The sequence below is a fragment of the Centrocercus urophasianus genome, unplaced genomic scaffold (genome assembly GCF_019232065.1).
Source record: "Centrocercus urophasianus isolate 14NV4802_14NV808 unplaced genomic scaffold, USGS_Curo_1.0 seq_10, whole genome shotgun sequence".
Classification (NCBI taxonomy): Eukaryota; Metazoa; Chordata; class Aves; order Galliformes; family Phasianidae; genus Centrocercus; species Centrocercus urophasianus.
The window spans coordinates 13,094,166-13,116,227 of NW_024884142.1; the positions used below are offsets into that span (position 1 = coordinate 13,094,166).

The 22,062-nt window shown below is 43.2% G+C and overlaps 1 protein-coding gene and 1 long non-coding RNA gene across 2 annotated transcripts in view; one reads left to right on the forward strand and one right to left on the reverse strand.

Moving 5' to 3' along the window:
- Positions 1-3,940, reverse strand: part of LOC122162635 — a 6,870-nt gene extending 2,930 nt beyond the window's left edge. Inside the window, exons 1-3 of the long non-coding RNA XR_006169611.1 lie at positions 3,486-3,940; positions 2,289-2,444; positions 985-1,150 (exon numbers count right to left, since the gene is read on the reverse strand). This is a non-coding gene — a long non-coding RNA (uncharacterized LOC122162635). The remainder of the gene's footprint in view (positions 1-984; positions 1,151-2,288; positions 2,445-3,485) is intronic.
- Positions 3,941-4,138: 198 nt separating this feature from the next.
- Positions 4,139-12,366, forward strand: FAM110C (family with sequence similarity 110 member C). Its single transcript, XM_042824581.1, has 2 exons — positions 4,139-5,338; positions 8,550-12,366. Exon 1 carries the CDS (start codon positions 4,198-4,200, stop codon positions 5,296-5,298), a length of 1,101 nt encoding a protein of 366 aa, XP_042680515.1. The 5' UTR covers positions 4,139-4,197; the 3' UTR covers positions 5,299-5,338; positions 8,550-12,366.
- The last annotated feature ends 9,696 nt before the right edge of the window (positions 12,367-22,062 follow it).

The window sequence follows — 22,062 nt, forward strand, 5'->3', positions numbered from 1 at the left end:
AGAGGAGAGGAGAGGAGAGGAGAGGAGAGGAGAGGAGAGGAGAGGAGAGGAGAGGAGAGGTGTCATGGCTTGCAGCCTCCCCATTAGTAGTGCCTGGTGTAAAACATGTTGTAATACATGTCATCCTTCCTTATGTCTCTTGCTGTCATTGCATCACTTTTCTCCTTGTTTTAATAAGCCTCTCAATACAATGGCATGAATCAATGTGGTATAAATTGAATCAGTGAAGATCCGTGTCATTTCTTCAACCCGGAAAGTGGTACACATGGAGTTTCCATAATAATTTTATATAAATATAGAAGCCACTAGTAACAGTAGTGAACAAGCTGGACTGATTTTACAATGATGTTGTTTTCTGACTGGGATGTTAAACTGTTTAATGATCCAAACAACCTGGAATTATGAGATTTGGAAAAGATGCTAAGTGAGTTGGCAGTGCTAAAACACAGCATGTAGGAGTGATGCAGGGCTGCCTCTACCAAAATCCTTGCTGAACAGATCCTAAGCCCTGGTTCTCCAGTTTCTGACTGAAGATGTACAGGCACGCATCTCTCTTCCACTGTATGAAACTGAGGCTGAATTGTCACCCGCTCTGATTTCATCTTGAAAAAGCTGACATTCCCCCTTGGAGACAGATGGCTTATACTATTAGTTTCTGCCTCATGGCTGCTTTACTTTGCCCAAATGCTTTGCAGTCTGCTTTGCAGCAGACAGGACACTCAGTGGCACCACATAGCGTGTCACAACGGGGAAGCCACCACCCTGCTGAGCTGTCCTGCTCCTGACTTTCCAACCACTGTGTGCTCAGGGCACATCTCTTATTAAATGCAAACAAATAAGTGGTTTGCATTACCTCCCACAAAAAGACAAATCCAACTGCTTTGTGTTTAGTGATAACTTTAAATGCTGGCCAGTGTCACTTCCACTAAGTGGGAAAACTGCTGGCAGCTAAGGCTTAGAGAGTGTAGGATTTGCTTTGCTTACCTTTGCTCAGTGCATCACTGCCAAAGAGAGACTGTGTGGGAGCTGCCAGGCTGAGGGGACAGTGCTGCTGTCACTACGTCCATTTTGGTGTCTGTATGCCTCCACTGGACCAGGGTCAAAGGTGACTGGCTTGGGGCTCTCATAATGCACGGTGTCTCACCATGCTCTGCAAAAAGAAGAAACGCAATGGCTTGCTCTTTGCTGAGTGTTGTGAGAGTATATCCTTAAGTGTAAGAGCTAATTCCAAGATACTTATATATAAGTACTCCAGATCATGCAAATTTTAAATATCATAAATACTTTGCCTAAATATATTTAAAATAACTGCTATATTAATGTACCTTACCACAGGGCAGACAAGCCTGGACAGTTTCGTTGCTTACAATACTTTCTGGCCCTGGGAAGATTCTTCTCCTACTTTAAATGTCATTATCATCACAGCATGCAGAACGAAGTATCTCACATAGGAAGAAAGTCAGATGAAAAAAGCAGAAGAAATTATAGTAATGTGCACTTTGTGGAGAATCAAAACTCACATTTTCAATCATTTTCAATGAGAAGAGGAAATTCCTCAAAGGAAAACAGCATTTCATGCAAAATGTCCTGGTTTGTCTTCTAGGCATGTATTTAGAACACGAGAAATACTAAGTGACGGGGAAACTTCTTATATATATCAGCTCCAAACACAAAGCTCTTGTGTAGTGACAAAAGTTTAGAGTGGCCTTTGCATATAGAAAAGAGTGAATAAAGCTGTGTTTTAATCAAGACATGAATTGATATTGCTTAATAGAGCCACTCTTACCAATACTCATGTAGATTCATTCTTTTCATTACTTCAAGTGAATGCAAACAAATCATATCTGAGATTTCTTGTGTTTTCTTAAAGTTCAGAGACAGAAGATACAAGAAACTGGGGGAAAAATGTTAAGGTGCATGGAGAAATGTGAATCAGTGCTGTTTCACTGAACAGTGTCACAGAACTCCAAACTGTTGAGGAAAAAATTGTCAGTATGAGGACAGGAATGAAACATTAATCTCATTAATCTCACTAATAAATTCATCACATCTGTTGGCTTATTGCTAAGATTCATTGTCAGAAGAAATTATTCGTCTCCATAAGCCCAGCTTTCCACAAAGCACTGAAACATGTAACAATATTAACTATACTTTCACCTATCTGTGCATGAGCTGCCTTAATAGTAAGGGACTCCTGAGGCATCAACTGCACTTATACCTTTATTACTACCTCTTACTTTTTTGAGAACATTAATTTTTAAGTAAGCTGGTATGTGAGCCAGCTTTACCTTTTGTGTGCCCATTTTATATATGCACAAGAACTGCAGCCAAAGGGAAACCAAAGTGTGACATGGGTTTCAGTCGTGATTAATGCAAGCATCTCCTCTGGTGTTGCTGTTAGGAATAGGCAGAAGTACGTGTTGAGGGGCTTCTTGAGTTCAGACCTAGAAGTCGAGGGGCAAAAAGGAAGCAAAATTAAGGACAAGACCAGATGGTGAACCGTGTTGGAAAGGGAATTTTCTGCCTATGGTTATTTCAAGTGAGTCTTCACTGAAGGGTTCACTTCTTAACCCTTCCCTTGCCACAGGGAGAACATCTCGCCCAAGTCTGCTGTGCTTGTCTACCACACTGGGCTAAAATGTGGTCCATGCTTTCAGCACACTGGGAGACTCCTAGCTTTGCACTGAGGGCACTGGTGAAACCACTCCACTCATAACACCCAAAAATAACCACATATTTCCTGCAATGTGTTTGGGGAGTTGCACCATGACCAACACAGTCCCTTAAAACCACATGGAACCGCATGGTTCCAAAACTGCACAGAAACCATTGATATACCCCCAGAAAAGCCAGAAGTGCCCAAGAAAAGCCAACAGTGCTGCTCCACTGGACACAGAGCTGCTCAGCTCCTGCTTTTCACACACCTGTGTCTGAATCATAGAATCACAGAAAGCCAGTGCTGACACAGCTCTGGAGATGGCCACCAGCACAGGGCTCCATTGGGGCAGCATCCTGGGGGATGTGAGCACAGAGCTACTGCCTTCCCACCCTACGCTTAAGTGGTGCTCAGACCGCCGCCATCTGCTCACATATGATGAAGGGTAGGATCCATACCCAGCACCTGACCTATGCTTTCTTGGCACAAACGATGCCTGGTATATTTTTTTGTATGTTCCATCTTTCTCTTTGTAAACATGTTTGCCACAATTCAGTGACTGTAAATATTGAGTCAATCATCACAAAAGCATTCTGTTATTATAATCCCACTGAAATTGTAGACATGTTGGAAAACAAACAAAATGAAAGAGTTAAGAGGGAAAAACCTCAGAGATGTAAGCTGGCTTTTGTTTTCTCTATTCAGAATAAAGCTCTCTGCTGTGCTCTTAGTGACCACGAGGCAGATGCATCTCCCACGAGATGACATGAGTAAACGTTGGGTGCAACACTGCATGCCCAGACCGCCCCAGGTGATGGCTGTGACTCACGTGTTTAACGTTGGGCATTTGAAGCACGAGAAGCGGCTGTGCGCAGGGCTGCTCGGAACTCCAGCCCCACACGGAGCCCTGCCCCTTTGGAAGCTTGCCCTGTGATTCTGAAGGGCAAAGATTTACCAGGTGCGGTTCAACTTGAAGCCATTCCGTGACATTTTGCAAGTGCGCATCCACTGCACGGCCGCGGGCCATGAGCAGACACCTTGCTGGCGCTGCGGGTGCCCCACGAAGGGCATGAGGGTCTCGCACGCTCTTTTTAACCGAGATGGTGGTCTGGTCCGAGCAAAGGCTCCCCAGGGCAGCGTCACGGCCAGAGTTCAAGAAGCGTTTGGACGACGCGCTCGGACATAGGGTCTGACTTTGGAGTGGTCCTGCGCGGAGCCGGCTGATCTCCGGGGAGAAGCCCTCCCGTGTCTCGGCTCACGGCACGGGACCGCCCGGGGCCTCGTCAGCGACGCTCCCGCGGTGACGGGCGCGGGGCGGGGCAGGCCGGGCTGCGGGGCCGGGCGGAGCGCGAGTGGGTGCGCGGCGGCGTGGGGCGGCGCGGGGCGGGCGCGCAAGGCACGGGCACTACGCGCGGGCACGCACACGGAGCGCACGCTGTGTTTGGAGCTGTTTATTCGCTTTTTTTCCTCTTTTTTTTTTTTTTTTTTTTTTTTTTAAATCGCCCGGGACTGGAAGCGGGAGCCGCGGAGCTGAAGCTGCTATGCCCACTGAAATCAGCCGGGCCGTGAAAATGCACGCCATCTCCGACCTGCACTCGTCTTTCAGCGTGCGGCTGCTCAACAAGGGGCCGGAGTACCTCCGGCGGCAGCTGGGGGCCGGCACCCCCGGCCGGAGGAGCGCGGCGGAGAGGCTGGCAGCCGATAAGGCCAAGTATGTGAAAAGTCAGCAGGTAATCAGCACCAAGCAGGAGCCCGTCGTCGTGCTGAGCTCGGCCTCGGAGTGCAGCAGCGAGAGCTGCTCGGTGGAGAGCACCAAAACGAGCAGGGATTTGGGCAGAGGGAAGGGCGCGAAACCGCTGGAGAGGGCGAAGGCGGGGTGCGCGTGGCGGGGCCCCCTGCAGCACGGCCCCCCCATCGCCCGGCGCAGCACCCCCAGGAGGCAGGGCCGGCCCGACTCCCTGGTGATCTACCGCCAGAAGTGCGAGCTGGGGAGAGGGCAGAGCCAGGACGGCTCGCGAGGCAGCTTGGTGAGGAGGTTCTTCCAGGGGCCCGGCAAGGAGAAGCAGTTGGCTTCCCCTGGGGTGCCCAGAGTCATTATGGAGGACGGCTCTGCCGCCGAGAGCAAAGAGCCTCACCCGGCTGAACTCGCTGTCTCTGAGCCTGGTGGCTGTGGAGCTGAGCAAGCTGTCCCGGTGAGCACTGAAGACCCAGGAGTTTGTACAACAGAACGTGAGAAGCCCTCTACGTTGCCTGCACCTCCTGAAGAGGTCAAGGAGGTGAAGAGGAGAGGTCTCCATCGCTCCCAGTCGGACATCAGCTCTCGCTACTCCAAATCTTTCTCTGAGTTTGACACGTTCTTCAAGTTCTGTGGCCTGGAACAGGAGGTCATCGAGGATTTGGGGAGAGAGAACTTCTCGGTGGTGTCCGACAACGTCTCCTTCAAGATCCGCAGCATCAGTGTGGCCACATCCGAGAGCGATTTCACACGGCATAGCGGGGACGAGGGGCTGCTGGAGGATGAGCTCACAGAGCAGGTCCCCAGCAGCACCTCGGTGATCGAGCGCAATGCCCGCATCATCAAGTGGCTGTACACCTGTAAGAAAGCCAAGGAGAGCAGCAAGGCAATCCAGGAACTGGCGTGAAGGCTTCCTGCAGCATGTGCTGCAGCCTGGCGAATGCAAGGTGTGTGCAGAGCCTTGTCCTGCTGATTTATGTATTTCTCTTTCCTCTTTAGCAAGCAGTAGACGTTGCATAGTTTCTTTAAGTCTTTTTATGAAAGGTGACAGGCACCTTTATTTTGTATGGTAGTTGTCGTAGTGCTGTGTTTTTCAAAGCAGGAATCTGGGGCATTGCAAAGAACAAGTGCAAACAAATAAGTGAGTATAGCTTGCCAGAGTGCAATCAGACCCCCTACAAGAAATCAAAGCGCCAGTGGCTATGAGGGATGCCTGCTCACTGCCCGCTTTGTAAATAGCCTGGTTTCTGCAATTTCTGCTATATTAAGTGCTAAGAAAAAACTTAGAAAAGTATTCAACCCATAATTACAGTAGCTTAGATGACAGACTGAACTGAAACTACTAATGATTAGGAGTACATCTGTATTTATACAATACTTCTGAAGCTTTCTTGTTCCTTTCTCTCCTTCTCTCACTGTTCCCCTCTGTTACTTAAACATGGGCACCCCCAATTGTCCAGTATCAAAGCTGAGCCATTAGCACTGCTACCAGCCTGATTTCCCCCACAGCTTGCTGTTGTTGGGACCATAAAAGTTTGCTCCAGGTGATCCCCTAGCATGTGTTATCTGTTCTGTTTTTCTGAAGTGGGTTCTGCCATGCAGCATGGTCCCAGTGGCTAGAAATTAGTTGTGTGGTTTGCCTTGTCTAGAGAGATACCTCACTGTGTTATACCAGGATAAATGATACAAATGTGTGGCATCTAGTTACAAAATCAGTCCATTCACATACAGAAGGAGAACAAATTTAGCACTGGTGAAATCTGATGTCCCGGCTTTAACAAAAGCTGTGCTTATTTTGCATCTGGTCTCCTCAAAAGCACTATTCCTGAGGCCTTTGGTACTGACGGTTTCATAGATACAGTATTTTGTTGAAGACCTTAGTGTGTAGGTACCACAGCTCACAGTGAGGTCTTTAAAAATTGCATGAACGGTTCTTGATATGAAGGATTACGTATACGTGTTCTGACAGTTTGTAATTGGTGCGTGAGAAGAACATCGCTTGGTGTAGGTACAGCGGTCGATAGTGGGCCCTGTGAATGTGGAGAAATGTAATGCTTGAGCCTTCCTGTTACGTGGGTGTGGGGCTGTCGCTCCCAATGCCTTTTATCTATGTAATGCAAAAATCAATTCACTTGCTTAAAATTGTTTTAATCTTGTGGAATTTGGATAATTTAAAAAGTGATTTTCCACAAGAAGACATTTATGTCTTATGAGTAGAGGGAGGAGGAAGGGAGAGGGAGACCTTTTCACACAAATATTTCAAGCCATTATATATAAATGTTGTTATGTTATAGATCCATTCCCAAATTACACCAGAGAGAAGGAGACTCTCCTGATCATTTCTCGATATCCTTTTATAATAAAAGGCAAGGGAGAAACACAAAAAATGGTGCAGGTGGCCAGCTGAGAACCTTGCTGAGGATGGAAGGCAGAGCTTGCTCCCTTCCACTTCAAGCAGGAGCCTCATTAAAAAACAACAACAACAACAACAACAAAAACCCCACAGTTCCATGAACTAAAGCAAAATAGAAGCCTGTCAGTTTCCATGTGGGCTTGCCAGGGATAGGTTGCAGGGCCAGGGCAGCGTTTGTCATGGCAGGACGCCAGAGCTTGCTGAGGAAGGTGTGTTTGGGCCTTCTGCCATCCACGTGCATGGTGCTAAGCGTGTCCAGTGCTGCTGAGAGGGTGATGCTGGGGGCTGCTCCAAAGAACATACAGGCTGTGGAGGCCGAGGGCTTCAGAGACAGGTACTTCACCAGGGCAAAGGCAGGGCAAGAAGGGAAAAGCTCTTTTGTAGGAGCTCACACTGGCTCAGTGTGCTTTTGAACATCAAAGACAACACGCCCATTTGGAAAGGATGCTACTCATAGCCCATAACCTTGCAATATGGTGAAAAGACTCCATGAAATTCATGTGGCATATGTGGTCATTCTGAAGTAACTTTATTATCCAAAAATGACATGTTTTAGGATTGTTTTTCCTTTAAGTGTTCTGTACCCTTAGAAAAAGTGCAGTCTCCCATTTAAATTGAAATCAGAGTAGAGCACAAGGAAATGCTTTGCACCGGCAGCAAGTTTCTTTGGCATCAAAATTTGGCAGTCTAGGAAATACTTATCCACAATGTTCATATTATAAACTTGATTTCATACATACTAGGACTCACTCAGCTGATAGACCTCAGTAGTGGGGCTACGATTGTTTCCAGGGTAATTTCTAAAAACTGAGGAAGTGCTCCAGAGAAGTCAGCTGAGAGTGCCAATGCACAACGCCCAGAATAAAGGACAGGAGTCATCAGGTTGCCATAAGTTAAATATTACGGTCACCAGGCAGAATTTAAGCTGAGAGTGGTTGTCACCACATGCTCTGATGTTCGGTTCTGTAGCTGTGGTGTCTATGTTATTGTATACCCAAATGTTCATCTTTTTTCTTCAACTCTACACTTTCTGTGGTAAAACAGCATCAAGTTAAGGAACCTGAATCTTTTCATTATATTCATATATTTGACTCTGTAGCTCTGAGACATGCTCTTGAAGGCCTCTTTTTTTTTCACAGAGGCTTGAAAATTGAAAATTTCTAGTTGAAAATAGAAGCAAAAGCCTCTTCTTATTACATGTAAAATACCTTCTGAGAAGAACACAGCTTTTATGCGCTGGTGATCATTTCATTCATATTTTACGTTTCTTTTTAATTTTTCATGAGCTCTCTGGGGCCTGGTGGGAACGGTGTGTAAATAGAGCTACTTGAAGGATCAGATTGCCTGACACATCTCATCAGAGTGATGAGTGTGGAAACTAAGTGTGGTCTTCAAAACACAGAAGTCCTCTGTGAGATGGGCATTGGTATTTCACAGTATAATGTTGCCTGAATTCACCTCTGCAGTTCAGTACTGCTGGCTTCTCTTGCTGTCAGCCCTGCCCAACTCCAAGAAAAGGATTCACTCGGCATGCTCCTTCCTGGCTTGAATCAGGATTATTCAGCCTTCAGTTTCAGCAGTATTCTTACAGGAATGTTCATTGTTCAAGTGGAGATCTCACGGAAAGGGAACTTACTGCATTGGCAATAGTTATAAGCAGCTGAACAAAAGCCTTAGAATATCACCTAATGCTTTTTTGCTTTGATAGTTAATAAATTACACTTGTTTTTTTCTTCTTTCATCAGAATCCTTGACTTGGAAATTGAGCAAGACCAGACACAGAAAGAAACTTTTCCTTCATCTGGCTCATGACTACTTTGTCCAAGTTCAGTGTTCTTGCCTCTTTCCCTTGTCCTCGTCCCCTGGCAGCCTCACTCATGTCACACGCACAGAGATATCCAAGAGAGTGACGACAGCTGGAGATCGTGAACTGTGCCGCAGAGAGGCAGCAGGAAATGAAAAGTTCTGGGATCACAAAGCGTGCTATTAACAGGGATATCCAGCATCAGGTCACTGCCCCAGGATGTCACTCCAGGCTGTGGCAGAAGGTCCATGTCATGCGCCCATCTCTTTCCAGTAATGTTTGTGAGTAGGAATGGGAGGAGAAGGTAGGAGTGAGGTGTCGCTGACCCTTGACAAGGCATCACCTTGCAGGCAAGCAGGCTCCACCCAGCTTTTCAAAGGCCCAGTCCCATGAGGGCGTTTTGACAGGGGCTCATCCTGGCATCATTAAATGTTTCCCTGGTTGGTGAGGAGGAACTGTGGAGGCTTGATCTGGGAGATTTGGCAAACACGCCGTAAGCTAAATCTCTGTCGAGCCTCTCCTTCTCTAATGATATTCAAGCCACATTGTACTGCCTTGTGTCTGTCTAGTTTGCTCTGTCTTATACTGTGCTCAACCCGTGGGGAGGAGTAGCTTTTAAAACTGAAATCTTTTAAATGGCACAGTTCCAAGAAACAGGTAATAAAAAAATAGGGTTGCCTTGCTGCGCAATGGTCTAATTCACATTTATGCAGGATCCTCCACTGTGCTTGCAACATCTCTGACTACCTGAGAGGGCTTCATTGCAATGTTTTGCAGTTCATGGCTCAACACCTTGCATTTTATGCACCATGAGTGTGCAGTTGGCTTGTAGAATTGTACTGGGAAACTATACCAGGCTATGCAAGATCAAACTTCCCTAGTGTGGGTCTGGAGTGGTGTTGTGCTTGGGATGGAAAGGCTGGCATCCCTGCACCATGGGCCAGAGGACCTGTTAGGGGCTGTGCCAGATTGATGTCCTACTGGGATTAGATCCAGTGTACACAGCACCTCGCTCAATATTATCAGTAGAATGCTTCATTTAAACCGGCCAAATGAAACATGCTTCAAAGTGCTTTGGATAACTCATGTAGTGAGTGGGATCTCTACAATAACTTATGAGCCTCGCTGGCCATGCCCCAGGTACTCAGTCTGTCATTACTTACTAGAGAGTTTCTGAGACCAAAGTATTTATTTGGATGTTAAAAAATACGCAAAAAGATGTGAAATAAACAAAACAATCAAAGACATTCCCCTTTTGGTCATATTAAGGCCAACCAGCGACAGCTGTGCATCCAGGATTCCAGCTGGGCCTCCTGCAGAGGTTAGCCATGAGCTCTGTGTTGCCATGTGCCTGGCTTTCTGCTTTCAGTGCTGGCCTTCAGCAGGCCCTCAGACCTCGGATATGGGAAGTCCAGAAGAAGGAGCTTTCATTCTCCACATTCCTGCTTGGTCACACAGACCTCTTTGGGCCTCTTCTGGCTCAAAACAGCCGCCAGTGTGGCCAAGTGGAAGCAGGACTCAAATGAGCACTTGGGCTGCATTTTTAAAGTGTTTGTTGCTCTTGATAAATAAACCTATTGGAGTGGAAAAGGCAGAGTAGAGTAGTGGCACTCTTAGAAAACGCCTGTCGTGGGAGGCCCAGTTTCCCATAGGAACATACACAGATGTGGCATCCTGATAGAGTTGCCCTTGAAGCACTCATTGAGTGCTGCAGTTGGCAGCAGTTAAATTCATGGCAAGATGGCCGGGTTGCATTTCCATTTGTCTAAAATAAGCTTGTCAGTCACTGGAAGGGTAGTTTGAATTGCAGCAACTGTTTGAGAATGCAGGGCATTTGCCTTCATTTCCTAGTGTCACATACTAAGGTCTACGTGTCTGAAATCGTCTAGGTAGGTAGATAACACTTCTCGATAAAATAATTGTTGAACCTGTTTCAAAATTAAGAGAAAACCAAATAGTTTGCATGAGTGAACCTCTGCCAACTTAGAGGGAAGCTTGTATGTGGAGATATCTTTGTTAAATAATGAAAATTCCATGTGCGTTTATTACATTTTTTCAACAGGGTAATTCTTAGAAAACTACAACTCAAGATGCTGCTAATATGATTTATGCAATTAGGGTGCAGTTTTTAAAGGTACAGAGACTTGGTTTATTAGGAGCGCAACCTACTGTATCTGTTGTTTTCATGCTCACTGTGTGAGGTACTGTACTATACAAGTATTTAAGTGCTTTTGTCAGAGGCCGATGACTACTTTTCTTTGCAAATATGAATTGACTGCAGACAGTTCAGAGTCCGGGAGAAGTTGTTTGTGTTACAAGTCAGTGCTCCACTGTGATACCAGAGAATTGTTTTGTTTTGTATCTGGGGAAGATTTTTTGTTTCGTTTTCAAGCTTCCATTTGTTTTGGCTTCTTAAGTTGAGCAGCTTTCAACTTTCAAGTTAAGATGATAATGCTAGGGGAAAGAAAAGGGAAGATGCATTGGTAGTGTGTTTTCAGTGGTAGAAAGGAGTATGTTTAATTGACTTGAAAGTAATGAACACCAGCCTTTGTTAAAAACACTGAACAGTTTATGACAGAGATTATTGAAAGCAGAACTGGAATATTTTTAAATCCCCTCTATTATCTTTTTCAACAGTGTACGTGATTGTGGTGACATTCTGCACTGATGTGTGGCAAAATTTCCCTGATTTTGTTCAAGTTTTGGTAGGAGCTCTGAATGCTCAAGGCATCATCAAGATGTGGACCTAAGACCATCCCCTGATAAGCTTTATATTCATTTGTTTAAAAATATATTCTGGTTAAGCTAATAACCTACTTTTCCCAGTATGCCAGGAAAGGCAGTAGATGACAATCCTTTTTCTGTATTTCTAGAGGATGGATGATTTGCTTATTTGCTTATTCGAAAGCTCAGTACTTCACTCAGCTCCTGTTATTGTTACACACTATGACTTTTCCTTTCTTCTGTTGGGTGCTTCAGTCATATCTCTCAAAATAAGAGAAGTTTACTAGTATTAGTCACTGCCTGTCTTTCCCCAAAAGATTTTCTCAAGGTGCTTTTACTACTTCATTATAAAAGACTTGACTTGGAAGAGGTGGGTTTTTTTTCAGCTTTAGTGCTAAACTGAGGTTAAAACAGGCTGCTGAGGTAAAGCAGACACTTCAGCAGTGGAATTGGATTGCCATTCTTTTGGGAAACCTCAGAGTGAGGCAGAGGGCAAAGACAAGTCATGAATTGAATGATTGTGTTGAACTATGTAAAATAAGATAGTCAAATGGAGTTTTACACCCAAGTGTTTCAAAGTGCTCCAACCCCGTGGCATGGGGCAATGTCTGCAGCTGGAACATAACATGTGAAAGGTACAAAGTCCAATTTTTATTGCCTAGAAGCTATTATTTGCAATGAAGACATAGAGCCTGTAAGCCTTGCAATATATTGTAAATATTACTGTACAGAAATCTATAAGTTACAAATAAAGATTGTTCTGTAATATGCAGATTACTTTTCTAAAGGAAGTAAATCCTCGTGTTTGATGAAATCAGACAAACATACATGGATGGGCGTTAAGCAGAAACTTTCTCCTGGAAGAAGGCTGTCCTGTCATTGCTTCCTGTGAAGTTTCTTACATCTTTTGAAGCCTGTAAAATGGAGTACTGGTCAGATCTGCCATGCAGCTTTCAAAGTTGTTGTATTTATATATCCATATAAAAAGATGTGTTTACTACTGAGTGCATACAAATAAAAATACAACACTGAGAGTTAATGTTTTTTTCTTGAAAAAGTACCCTTTTACTTTTCTGTTTCTGTTACTGTCATTTAAAGCTAGAACCCCACTGCCCAATTACTTTCTCTGGGTAAACCTGCAATGTACTGGCCTTACCCAGACCGCTGGATGAAAGCTTTTTAGTAAATTTGAAATACATCAGACCAGGGTTGTTTCACAGTATTTTAATATTTTCATTCTGGAATATGGCTGAAAAGGTGCTCAGTTCATTTCTGAAGAGTATATTTTAAAGAGAATTTGATATTTTACTCACTGTCAAAGGCTACTGTGTGCTTCAAGCAGTATTACATAAATCACCAGCAAAAGGCAGTGTCCAAAGACTCAGTGAATCTGAAGCTCTGCTTGCAAAAACCCTATCTCCAGAATTTTATTAACAAAGTGTCATCTGACTGGATTCCATAGGAGGAATTCAGTGTGTGTGGTGTTAATTCACTGTGCCTGCATTTTGTGAAGAAGGCTGCAGAAATCATCATTGCATACAGTGAGATCTATACATTCCAACTGCTTAATTACCATTTTGGCATGGTCCAAACTGCTCATACGAAGTGTTACATTGACAAGCATTTGAATGCAACTGGAGGGCTAACTGATACGCACTGTACAGATAAAGCTCTTCTACCCGAAAACAAACAAACAAACAAATAAATAAATAAATGAAAGCAACTTTCTCATCCTTGACACATGGCCTACCCTGGCTGACCTGCTTCGGTGCAGACTATAAAACAAGTCTGGAAAGGGGAAACAAATTGTGCCTACACCTCGCAATGCACATAAATCTTTTCAGCAAGCCTTCACCAGTAGTGTTGCCTGTGAGAGAAAGGTGCAGTTGTAGCCTGTGAATATCATAGAATAGCTTGGGTTGGAAGGGACCATCAAGACAATCTAGTTGAAGACCACTAGATCGGTCAGTCAGCTTTGCTGACTGTCTCAGATCACCTGCACATCCCTCATGTGCCTTAACATGTATTCCAGGAGGATCTATTCAATGATTTTTCCAGGCACAGAGGTGAGGCTGACTCGCCTGTAGTTCTACCGATCTTTCTTTCTCCATTTCTTATAAATGGGAGTGATGTTTCTCTTTTTCCAGTCACCTGAAAGTGAAGTTCACCTGGCAGCCCCAACTTCTCAAATATGGTGGGTGGCTCAGCAACCACCTTAGGACTCTGAGATGCATGTTGTATAGCCCCATAGAATCTTAGAACCAGGATTGGATAAGATCTCCAAGATCGTCCAGTCCAGCTGTTCACTTATCATCAGTATTTCCCACTAAACCATGTCTCTAATTACAAAATCTAAATGTTTTTTTAACACCTCCAGGGACAATGACTCTACCATCTCCCTGAGCAGCCTGTTCTAGTGCCCAATCACTCTTTCAGAATAAGTCTTTCCTAACATCCAGTCTGAACCTCCCCTGGCCCAAACTGGGGCCATTTCCTCTAGTTCTATTGCTAGTTATGTGGGAGAAGAGACCATGGCACAACCTTCCTTCAGGTAGTTGTAGAGAGTGATGAGGTCTCCCCTGAGCCTCCTCCAGTCTAAATAATCCCAGTGCCCAGTCTTCTGCTTCTCAGAAGACTTGTGCTCCAGATTCCTCACCAGGTTTGTTTCTATTCTCAGAATACATTCAAGGGCCTCAGTGTCTTTCTTGTAGTGCGGGGCCAAAAACTGAACGCAGTACTCAAGGTGTGGCCTCACCTGTTCTGAATACAGAGCGAACTTTGGACATTTGGTCTCATGAGGTGATCTCAGACTTACTCTGCCCTTACACTGGGGGGAAGTTTGCTCCCCTAGTTGCCACCCAGAGATTTAGGAATATGAGGTTTAGAGAGGTGATGTCCAGGGATGTGAGAACTATGAGAATCCTGACTGCCAGTGAAGACTGAGACAAAGAACTCATTGGGTACCTCAGCCTTCTCCATATCTATTTTAGCCAGTTCTCCTTTCTCATTTATCAGAGGTACACTCTCTTTGGCATGTCTCTTCTGACCAATGTACTTGTAGAACCCCTTCTTGTTGTATTTAACATCCCTTGCCAAGTTCAGTTCCATCTGTGCCTTGGCTTTCCTAATCCCGTCTCTGCATTTCTAGACAGCATTCTGGTATTCTTAAACTTGATATGTCTTTGTTTCCACTGCCTGTACTTGCCCCTCTATTCCCTTGGTACAACAGCAGCCAAGCCATGCCAGTTTCCTGCCTCCCCTGCCTGTTTTCTGGTTCTGAGGGATGTGAGCTCATGCTCTCAGAAAGGCATCTCTAAAGAATAGCCACCTTTGCTCCATGCCTTTCTCCCTGAGGACAGCTTCCCAGGAGATCTCGTCCAACAATTCCTTAAACAGCCTGAAGTTCACTCTCCTGAAAATCAAGGTTCTGACTCTACTCTTTTCCAGGCCCACATTTCTCAAGATCACAAACTCAACCAGGGCATGGCTGCTGCACCTCAGACTGCCTCCACTCTTGATGTCTTTAACAATCTCCTCCAAACTGGTGAGCACCAAGTCCAGCAACGTTTCATCTCTGGTCAATCCATCCAGTGCCAGAACCAGAAATTTATTATTGATTTATTTCAGGAATCTCCTGGATCACTTGCAGCAGGCCATGTTGTTTTCTCAGCAGATATCCAGGTGGTTGAAATCCTCCATCAGAACAAGAGCCTGTGTGAGTGCAACACCTCTTGCAGATAAATCAAGAAGGCCTCCTCTTGATCAGGATCCCCTTGATCAGGAGACCTGTATTAAACTCCAACCACAAGCTGTCCTTCATTGATCCTGTCTCTAATTTTAATGCACAGGCTGTCAAACTGTTCCTGACCAATTCTTACAGAGAGCTTCTTGTAGTCTATTCACTTTTGAACATAAAGGGCAACACCCCCACTCCTCCTATCTTGCCCAGCCCTTCTAAAAACTGATAGCCCTCAGTGGTGGTGTTCCAGTTATGCGAATCATCCCACTGTGTTTCTGTGATGGCAATAAGATCATAGTTTTCCAAGTGCACTGTTATTTCCAAATCCCCTTGCTTATTCCCCATGCTGCATGTATTGGTGTGGAGACACTTCAGACGGGCTTTCAGATGCATCACCTTCCTAGAGGAACCCTCCCACAGATTTCCAGGACAAATCCCACTCCTTCCTAAAGTGACAGTGTTCCCTGGCTCTCTGTACCTCCAGTTCTCAGCAGCTTTAATTTAAAGCCCAGCTTGCTGCCTAGTTTATTCTTGCCTATCCTGGTCAGTTACATCTCATCCAGCATTCTTGATTTGTCCCAGTCTCCAACCAAGGACCAGGAGGAGATAGAAGTCATCTGGCTCTATCATATCTGATATCCTCTTCTTGATGTCCTGAATGCAGGTCCCATGCAGGCCCTGGGCAGCCTGATCTAGTAAGTGTCCCTACTCAAGATATGGGAGTTGAAACTAGATTGTCTTGAAGGTCCCTTCCAACTCAAGCTATTATATGATTTCTATGATATTTGTGGCCTATGACTGCTCCTTTCTCTCAAGGGCAGCAATACCGGTGAAAACTTGCTAGTCACCTCCCTGGCCCTGCTTTGCTGACTTCCCCTCTTTTGATGCAGCTCAGGATATGTTTGATTTTTGGGGCTGCAAACACATGCTGCTGGCTCGTGTGTCCACTCTTTTTATCCATGAGTACTAGCATTCTTGCAATACAGCCCTGATTAGCATTTAAGATCATTACAATATTGAGACTCCTCCTACAGTTCATTTTTTACATTTTACGGAGCCTGGTGGATTTCTTCCAGAAACGAGGACATGCAAACTCCTGTTCTTGGACTGGTTGGTGTAAGCAGCTTTTTAAACTCCGCAGTTTACTGACTCACTGCTTCTTGTTTATCTCTCAGTACTAAGCAAGTGTTATAAAGAAACTCTGAAAACAAACACTTAGTGATTGGAAAAAGGCCTTTCCATGTGGTTTGTAGATGTTTCTGCATCAGAACAAATATCAAAAAGCTTTTGACAAAGAAAAAAGTCATTGTCAGTGGCAGCCAAGCAAGTAAATACAGTGGTAGCATTACTCTCAGAGACCTCTAAATACTGGAAATTTTTGGTGACTGGGTCGTTTTTTTTTTGTAGATTTTTCCTGATGGGGAAAAGGAGAATAGACCAACTAACCTAGCAGAACATTGCAAAATGGAATTAGGGCCATTCTGCTTGTTCAACAATAAACAACATAACAGTGTAGTCCAGGGAGTTCTCTATGAAAAAGGATATTGTAGCCAATAAAACTGGTGATATACCATAAAAACAGCATCAGAAACAAAATAGCCTCTGCATGAAAGTAACTCATAAGTACCCATATCCAGAAATCAATTCAGTTCCTCAAGGAACATAAATTCCTGTGAAATTAGTTTGCACAATTGTGGAGGAGTTGGATTGCCTAAGCAATTAATTTGATTTGAAAAACTAAGAGCTTTGATTGTTTAAATTTCAAAGCTTGCTCCCAGTCAACAGCCCCACAGGAGGACAATTTCATATTATTTTTCATTGGCTGCAGTAAGAAGCAGAGTAATCACTGACAGTTACCAATGAAAACATGGGATTATTCGTTAGATGAACTGACCAGAAGCAAGACATACTATCACATGCGAAGAAGCAGGCACATCTGAGCAAGCTGATGGGAATGTTTGTCTTGCTCCTTTCTGCTAACCCAACCTCTTCTTGCATCACTATTTTTCTCATTGGTGAGAAGGAGTCTGAGCCACTTCCACTGTTACTCATCAGTTTGAATTGCTCATCGTGTGCCCTCTGTGACAGTACTCTTCTGTGTTTACCTCTGTAGTGAGCTCATTTGTGTGCTGATTAGGTTACACAAGGCACTACTCATTCCTGCAGTCATTTTTTTTCCTGAATAAGGTTTCCAAATACATCTTCCTGTTCAATCTTTATCTGCCTCCACCCCAAGGAAACTTAGAACTAAACATGCAAACAGACGAAAGTGAAGGAGGTGCACAGTTAAGCAGAGACTTATTATATATATTACAGATCAACTGTGCAGTTCATGTTCATGTACACAGCTGTTTCTGCATAACTTAGCAGGTCCTTTTTCATTATTTGCTCTCTCACCATCTTTGATATCTGTAACATCATCCTTGGTTTGTCTTTAGCTCACTTAAATTATAAGTTTCTCAGAGCTACTGTGCAGCATTTTACTTCTGTGCAGCATTTTACTTCTGTGCAAAGAGCTCTGAGTATAACGTATGGAAAAGCAAACAACAAATTACAAATCTTAAAATACAGTCTAAATCTTGAAGAAACTTCAGAGCGGCCAAATAAAAAGAACATTATTCCAGTTCTGGCAGGCAGGAGCAGGACTGAAAAAATAAACAAACTTGAAGTGGTTCAGGTTGGAACCAGCCACAAGATACTTCCTGAGCTTGCTGGAAAGATGCAGCTTGCTGCTCATCTCTTTGGGACAAGTCCTCAATTAATATTTAGTTTTTGCATGAAAGTAATTTTAAGAATCAGAGATTTTTATCACACACATAGTCAGCAAACATTAAACAGTAACGTTAGTCTGTTATGTTTATCTGCAAACACCAACTGCAGTAGGTTTTCAGAATGGGGCTCTCCGATGCAAGGAGCCACATCTACCTGAGTTTAATCTATCCTAGTTTTGTCTGTTTACCTATTAGCAATACTAGTTTTCTCTTACTTTCACATTTTGATGTATAATTCCTAAATTCCTAACTTCCAGATCAAAAATATCCAAACATTTAGGACTGTTCAGATACTGAATTTCAACATGAAACAGAAGGACCCTATGAAGTCCTCCACTTTATATTTTCCTTCACATGTGTTCTTCATCCGAGCTCATGTTTCAGTGGAGGAGGCAGGAGTACTTCAAGGGACTTTGAGTACTTTGAGTACATAGTGTGCCCAGCCATGGGCAAGTGCTGTGTTTTCTTGTAGGGGTGTAGAGTATGTAGTATGATAAGGTCCTGGACATGACTGCAAAACATAAACATTGCCTAGTACAAGTATTTATTATTACTGAGGATCCATGATGTTTATTCCCTGAAGCCTTCGTGGCTTTCCCTTGTGCTTCTGCTTGTTGTGACTGAACTCAAAGACATAGCTGGTGACAAACTGATGGTAGATGAGCAATCAGGGTTACAACTTTGCCCATATGATCAAGAATGAAACATAAAGTGAAGAAAAAATCAATCACCAGAACAGGAAGTAAACACAGACAATTCTGAGTGAAATCAAATGGAGAAAAAGATGACAAACAGGAAACAAAATATTTAATCAAATGGCTGTAGTCCATTGGGAGAAGTGTTCTGTGTGGGAACAAATCTGTCAGAGGCAAGAGATAAGTCAGCGTAGCTGCACAAGGAGGTGAAAAAGAAAACAGTTTAAAAGCATTGTCAAACAATTAAAAACACAAAGAATGAGGTGAACTAGAAAGCTCCCAGACTCTGGAAAGGATGAGGTGTAGCTGTGCTAATGGGATTTTCAGTTGTGTGGCAATACAAGAAAAATGCATCAGGGATGAAGTGAAAGGACCTGGACTCCTTGAATTCATTATAGATAGTCAAGATGGGTCCACTATTGTGTGTGTGTGTGATGAGCTTCTGAAGTTTTGTTGTTGGTTTTTTGTTTTTGTTTTTGTTTTTGTTTTTTTTTTTTAAAAAAAAGGTGATGTGGAAATCAATTTAATGAAGTTGCAAGGACCAGATATTGCCTTTATATGTTTGGCTTTTCAGGTCACAAGACACCGTGGCCAAGAGGAGGGCTGCTAAGATATTTGTTAATAACTTGAGCCATTTGAAATGGTGTAACATTTCACAAGCACTCACAACTATGCAGAGCCATAACTCTCTTTATCAGAAGTATCTTGAAGACAGTTTCACAAACAGATGCTGGTACTATGGGTTCAGCCACATAAAGAGGCTGCAGCAGTGCAACATGCCAGCTCTTGTCCTTGAGCTGCTTCGTGACTGTCCAGATGCATGCTCTCACCCTGCTCCCATTGAGAAGTGATGCAGCCCAGCCTGTGGGCAGTTTACAGCTAAGGCGTGTTGCTTTATTACAAGGACAGGTCATATCCATATCCAAACCATACCTAGCAGCACAACACATCTCACCTGACTTTAACCCCCATCCCAGGCTAGCTGTTCCAGTCAGTGACCTATCTCATCTTCACATGGATTTGGGTATGAGGAATGAATCAGGACTGGAGGTAGATGTTTAGATTAGTCTGGACTACTAACCTGTGGCAAGTTAAAGGTAGACAAGAGGAATCCTACCCTCCAGTGACATTCATAACACGAATAACAGTCATCACAAATTCAGTGTCTGAAGCCATAACACCACAGGGACTTTCAGGAAGGAATTGTGATTTTTTCCAGTCCTTTATTGAGGCTACTGTTTCAAAAACTCCCCATTAATGCATTACTAGAAGGAGCTTCAGTTTGTTGAGACCAAAATATTTAAAATTCAGAGTTCCCCCAAGCAAACACTGCAGAACCAATATAGTGATTGGTGGAATGTTCCTGTGTGGAAGAAGATGTAGTGTACCCCCAGGCTAGATGGGCTAAGGAAATACGGTGTAACAGTGGTACCCTGGTGTGGAGACAAGGTGTGAAACATATACAACACGTTTCTTTAGAAATAGACAAGTTAGTTAAACTCAACATTTTATGTGTTTTTAACTTACAGAGAGAGTGGCTGTCTAGGCTGTCTAGAACAAGTTCTTCATTGACTGCTGCTTTCATTCACCTTTCTTAAGGCTGTTTTAAAATCCCAACCTGCAGTTTAAAGCAGTGCTAACTGAGCCGTGGTGACATGTGGTATATCCCTTTGATAGAGTGCAACACAGGAGACAAATCTGAAAGATCAAACAGTTTAATACTATTATCTCAGAAAAGACCTGGGCCTTAAGCCAAAAAAAACCAAAAACAAACAAAACAGTTGTTGGAAAGGCAAGGCTTGATTACAACAACATTTGTGTTTTTGAGAATGAAAAGAGCGGTTTCTAAAAACAATAGTAAATGTGTTGAACAGGGGAAGGACGTGTGAGTCATTAGTGTACATAAACCCAGATATCTAAATGGTAAAACAGGTCAAAAAAATTCCAACAGAAGTATCTCACAAGAAAACATGAGTTTTATTGACTGTGTTTTCACAAAAGTTCCAAATAAATTTTCTCACTAAAGCTTTTGTCTCTGCACCCAATTCACAGATTATTTATACAAATCAATAGATTTTTACCCCAGAGAAACAACCATATGTCAAAGCAAAACATCGCAGCACATGGCAGAGGAAGCTGTACATCCAGAGCACAAGGCCCAACAGAAATAAGCTCATTCTCAGTTTAAAGCAAACAGAAAAATTCCGTGAAAAAGCTGAATGTAATTATTACTTGTAGAAGTGAACAGTAAAGGTGAAGAAATATTATGAGAAGACATCCAGTGCACAACAACTTTTTTCTTACATGTACAGGCCAGAACTGCTGTGAGAAGGGTTTCAGAGAATTCTCGTTTTACAGTTGGAGCACAACATTCTGTTCTACTGAGTGAAGGCACTGTATCCCCTTAGTCTTCAAGCCTCAGTGTATGAATATACTTTCTGTAGTCCAATCATATTAAAATTTAATATCTCTTAGCATTCCAGTCAGAGAAATACCTTATAAGTTATTACAGTGCTATAAAAAGATTCATTGATTTTTCTCCTGGAAAGTTGTGTACCAGTAATTTCAGTGAAAATGTACTGAAAAGGAAGCTTTCATATGAAGTCTAAAATTGGATAATATCTTACTGTGTGAATGTACAACCAGGCAGCTGTTAATGTGTGACTCAGTGAAAGATACTTTGGAACAACCATTTGTTTACAGTTTTCAAAATTATACTATGGTCAAAAAGGGGGGATGGGGGCAAAGGACGGGTCTTAGAATTTACACATACAAAGATAGAACATGTTTAAAACAGTTTGCATCATACAAGGAAGTAAAGACAATTATATCTGTAGATATACTTTTTTATTTTTAAACAGATAGAAGTTCTCTCTCCAGATATTGCTTTATTCCTGCTTTTCCAAAAGACAGGTCTGTCTCAAAACACTATTAAATAACCCTGGAACTTTTAACATCCCCCCCAAACTGCTAAGCAGTACTATCTTTATTACCAAATGGAAAAACGAGACAAAAAGAAGTTGAAATTACATCAAAATGGAGAAATCGCATACTGATGCTAAAGGGCAAATTTTTGTCTCTTAAAGGAAACTGTAAGTAAAAACAGGAAGGAAGAAAGAAACAAAAAAGAAGGGGGAAAAGTGGAGCGAGATAGAAATTCCATTCAATATCAGTCTGAAATAAAACTGTATAAGAAGTAAAAATCTGCAATGTACAATGTAACTTTTTCCTGAAGGAACAGTTTGATATGGTTTCCAAGCTCTCTCCATCGTGTTTGAAAGGTCATGGCCATCAGACACATTCTATGGTGACTAGAAAAAGGAAACATCACTCCCATTTTTAAGAATGGGAAAAAGAATATCTGGAGAAATACAGTACAGTGAGTCTCACCTCTGTGCCTGGGAAGATCATGGACTGGATCCTCCTGGAAGAGATATTAAGGCACATATGGGAAGAGGAGGTGATCCGAGAAAACTAGCATGGCTTCACCAAGGGCAGATCATACCTGATTAATCTGGTGGCCTT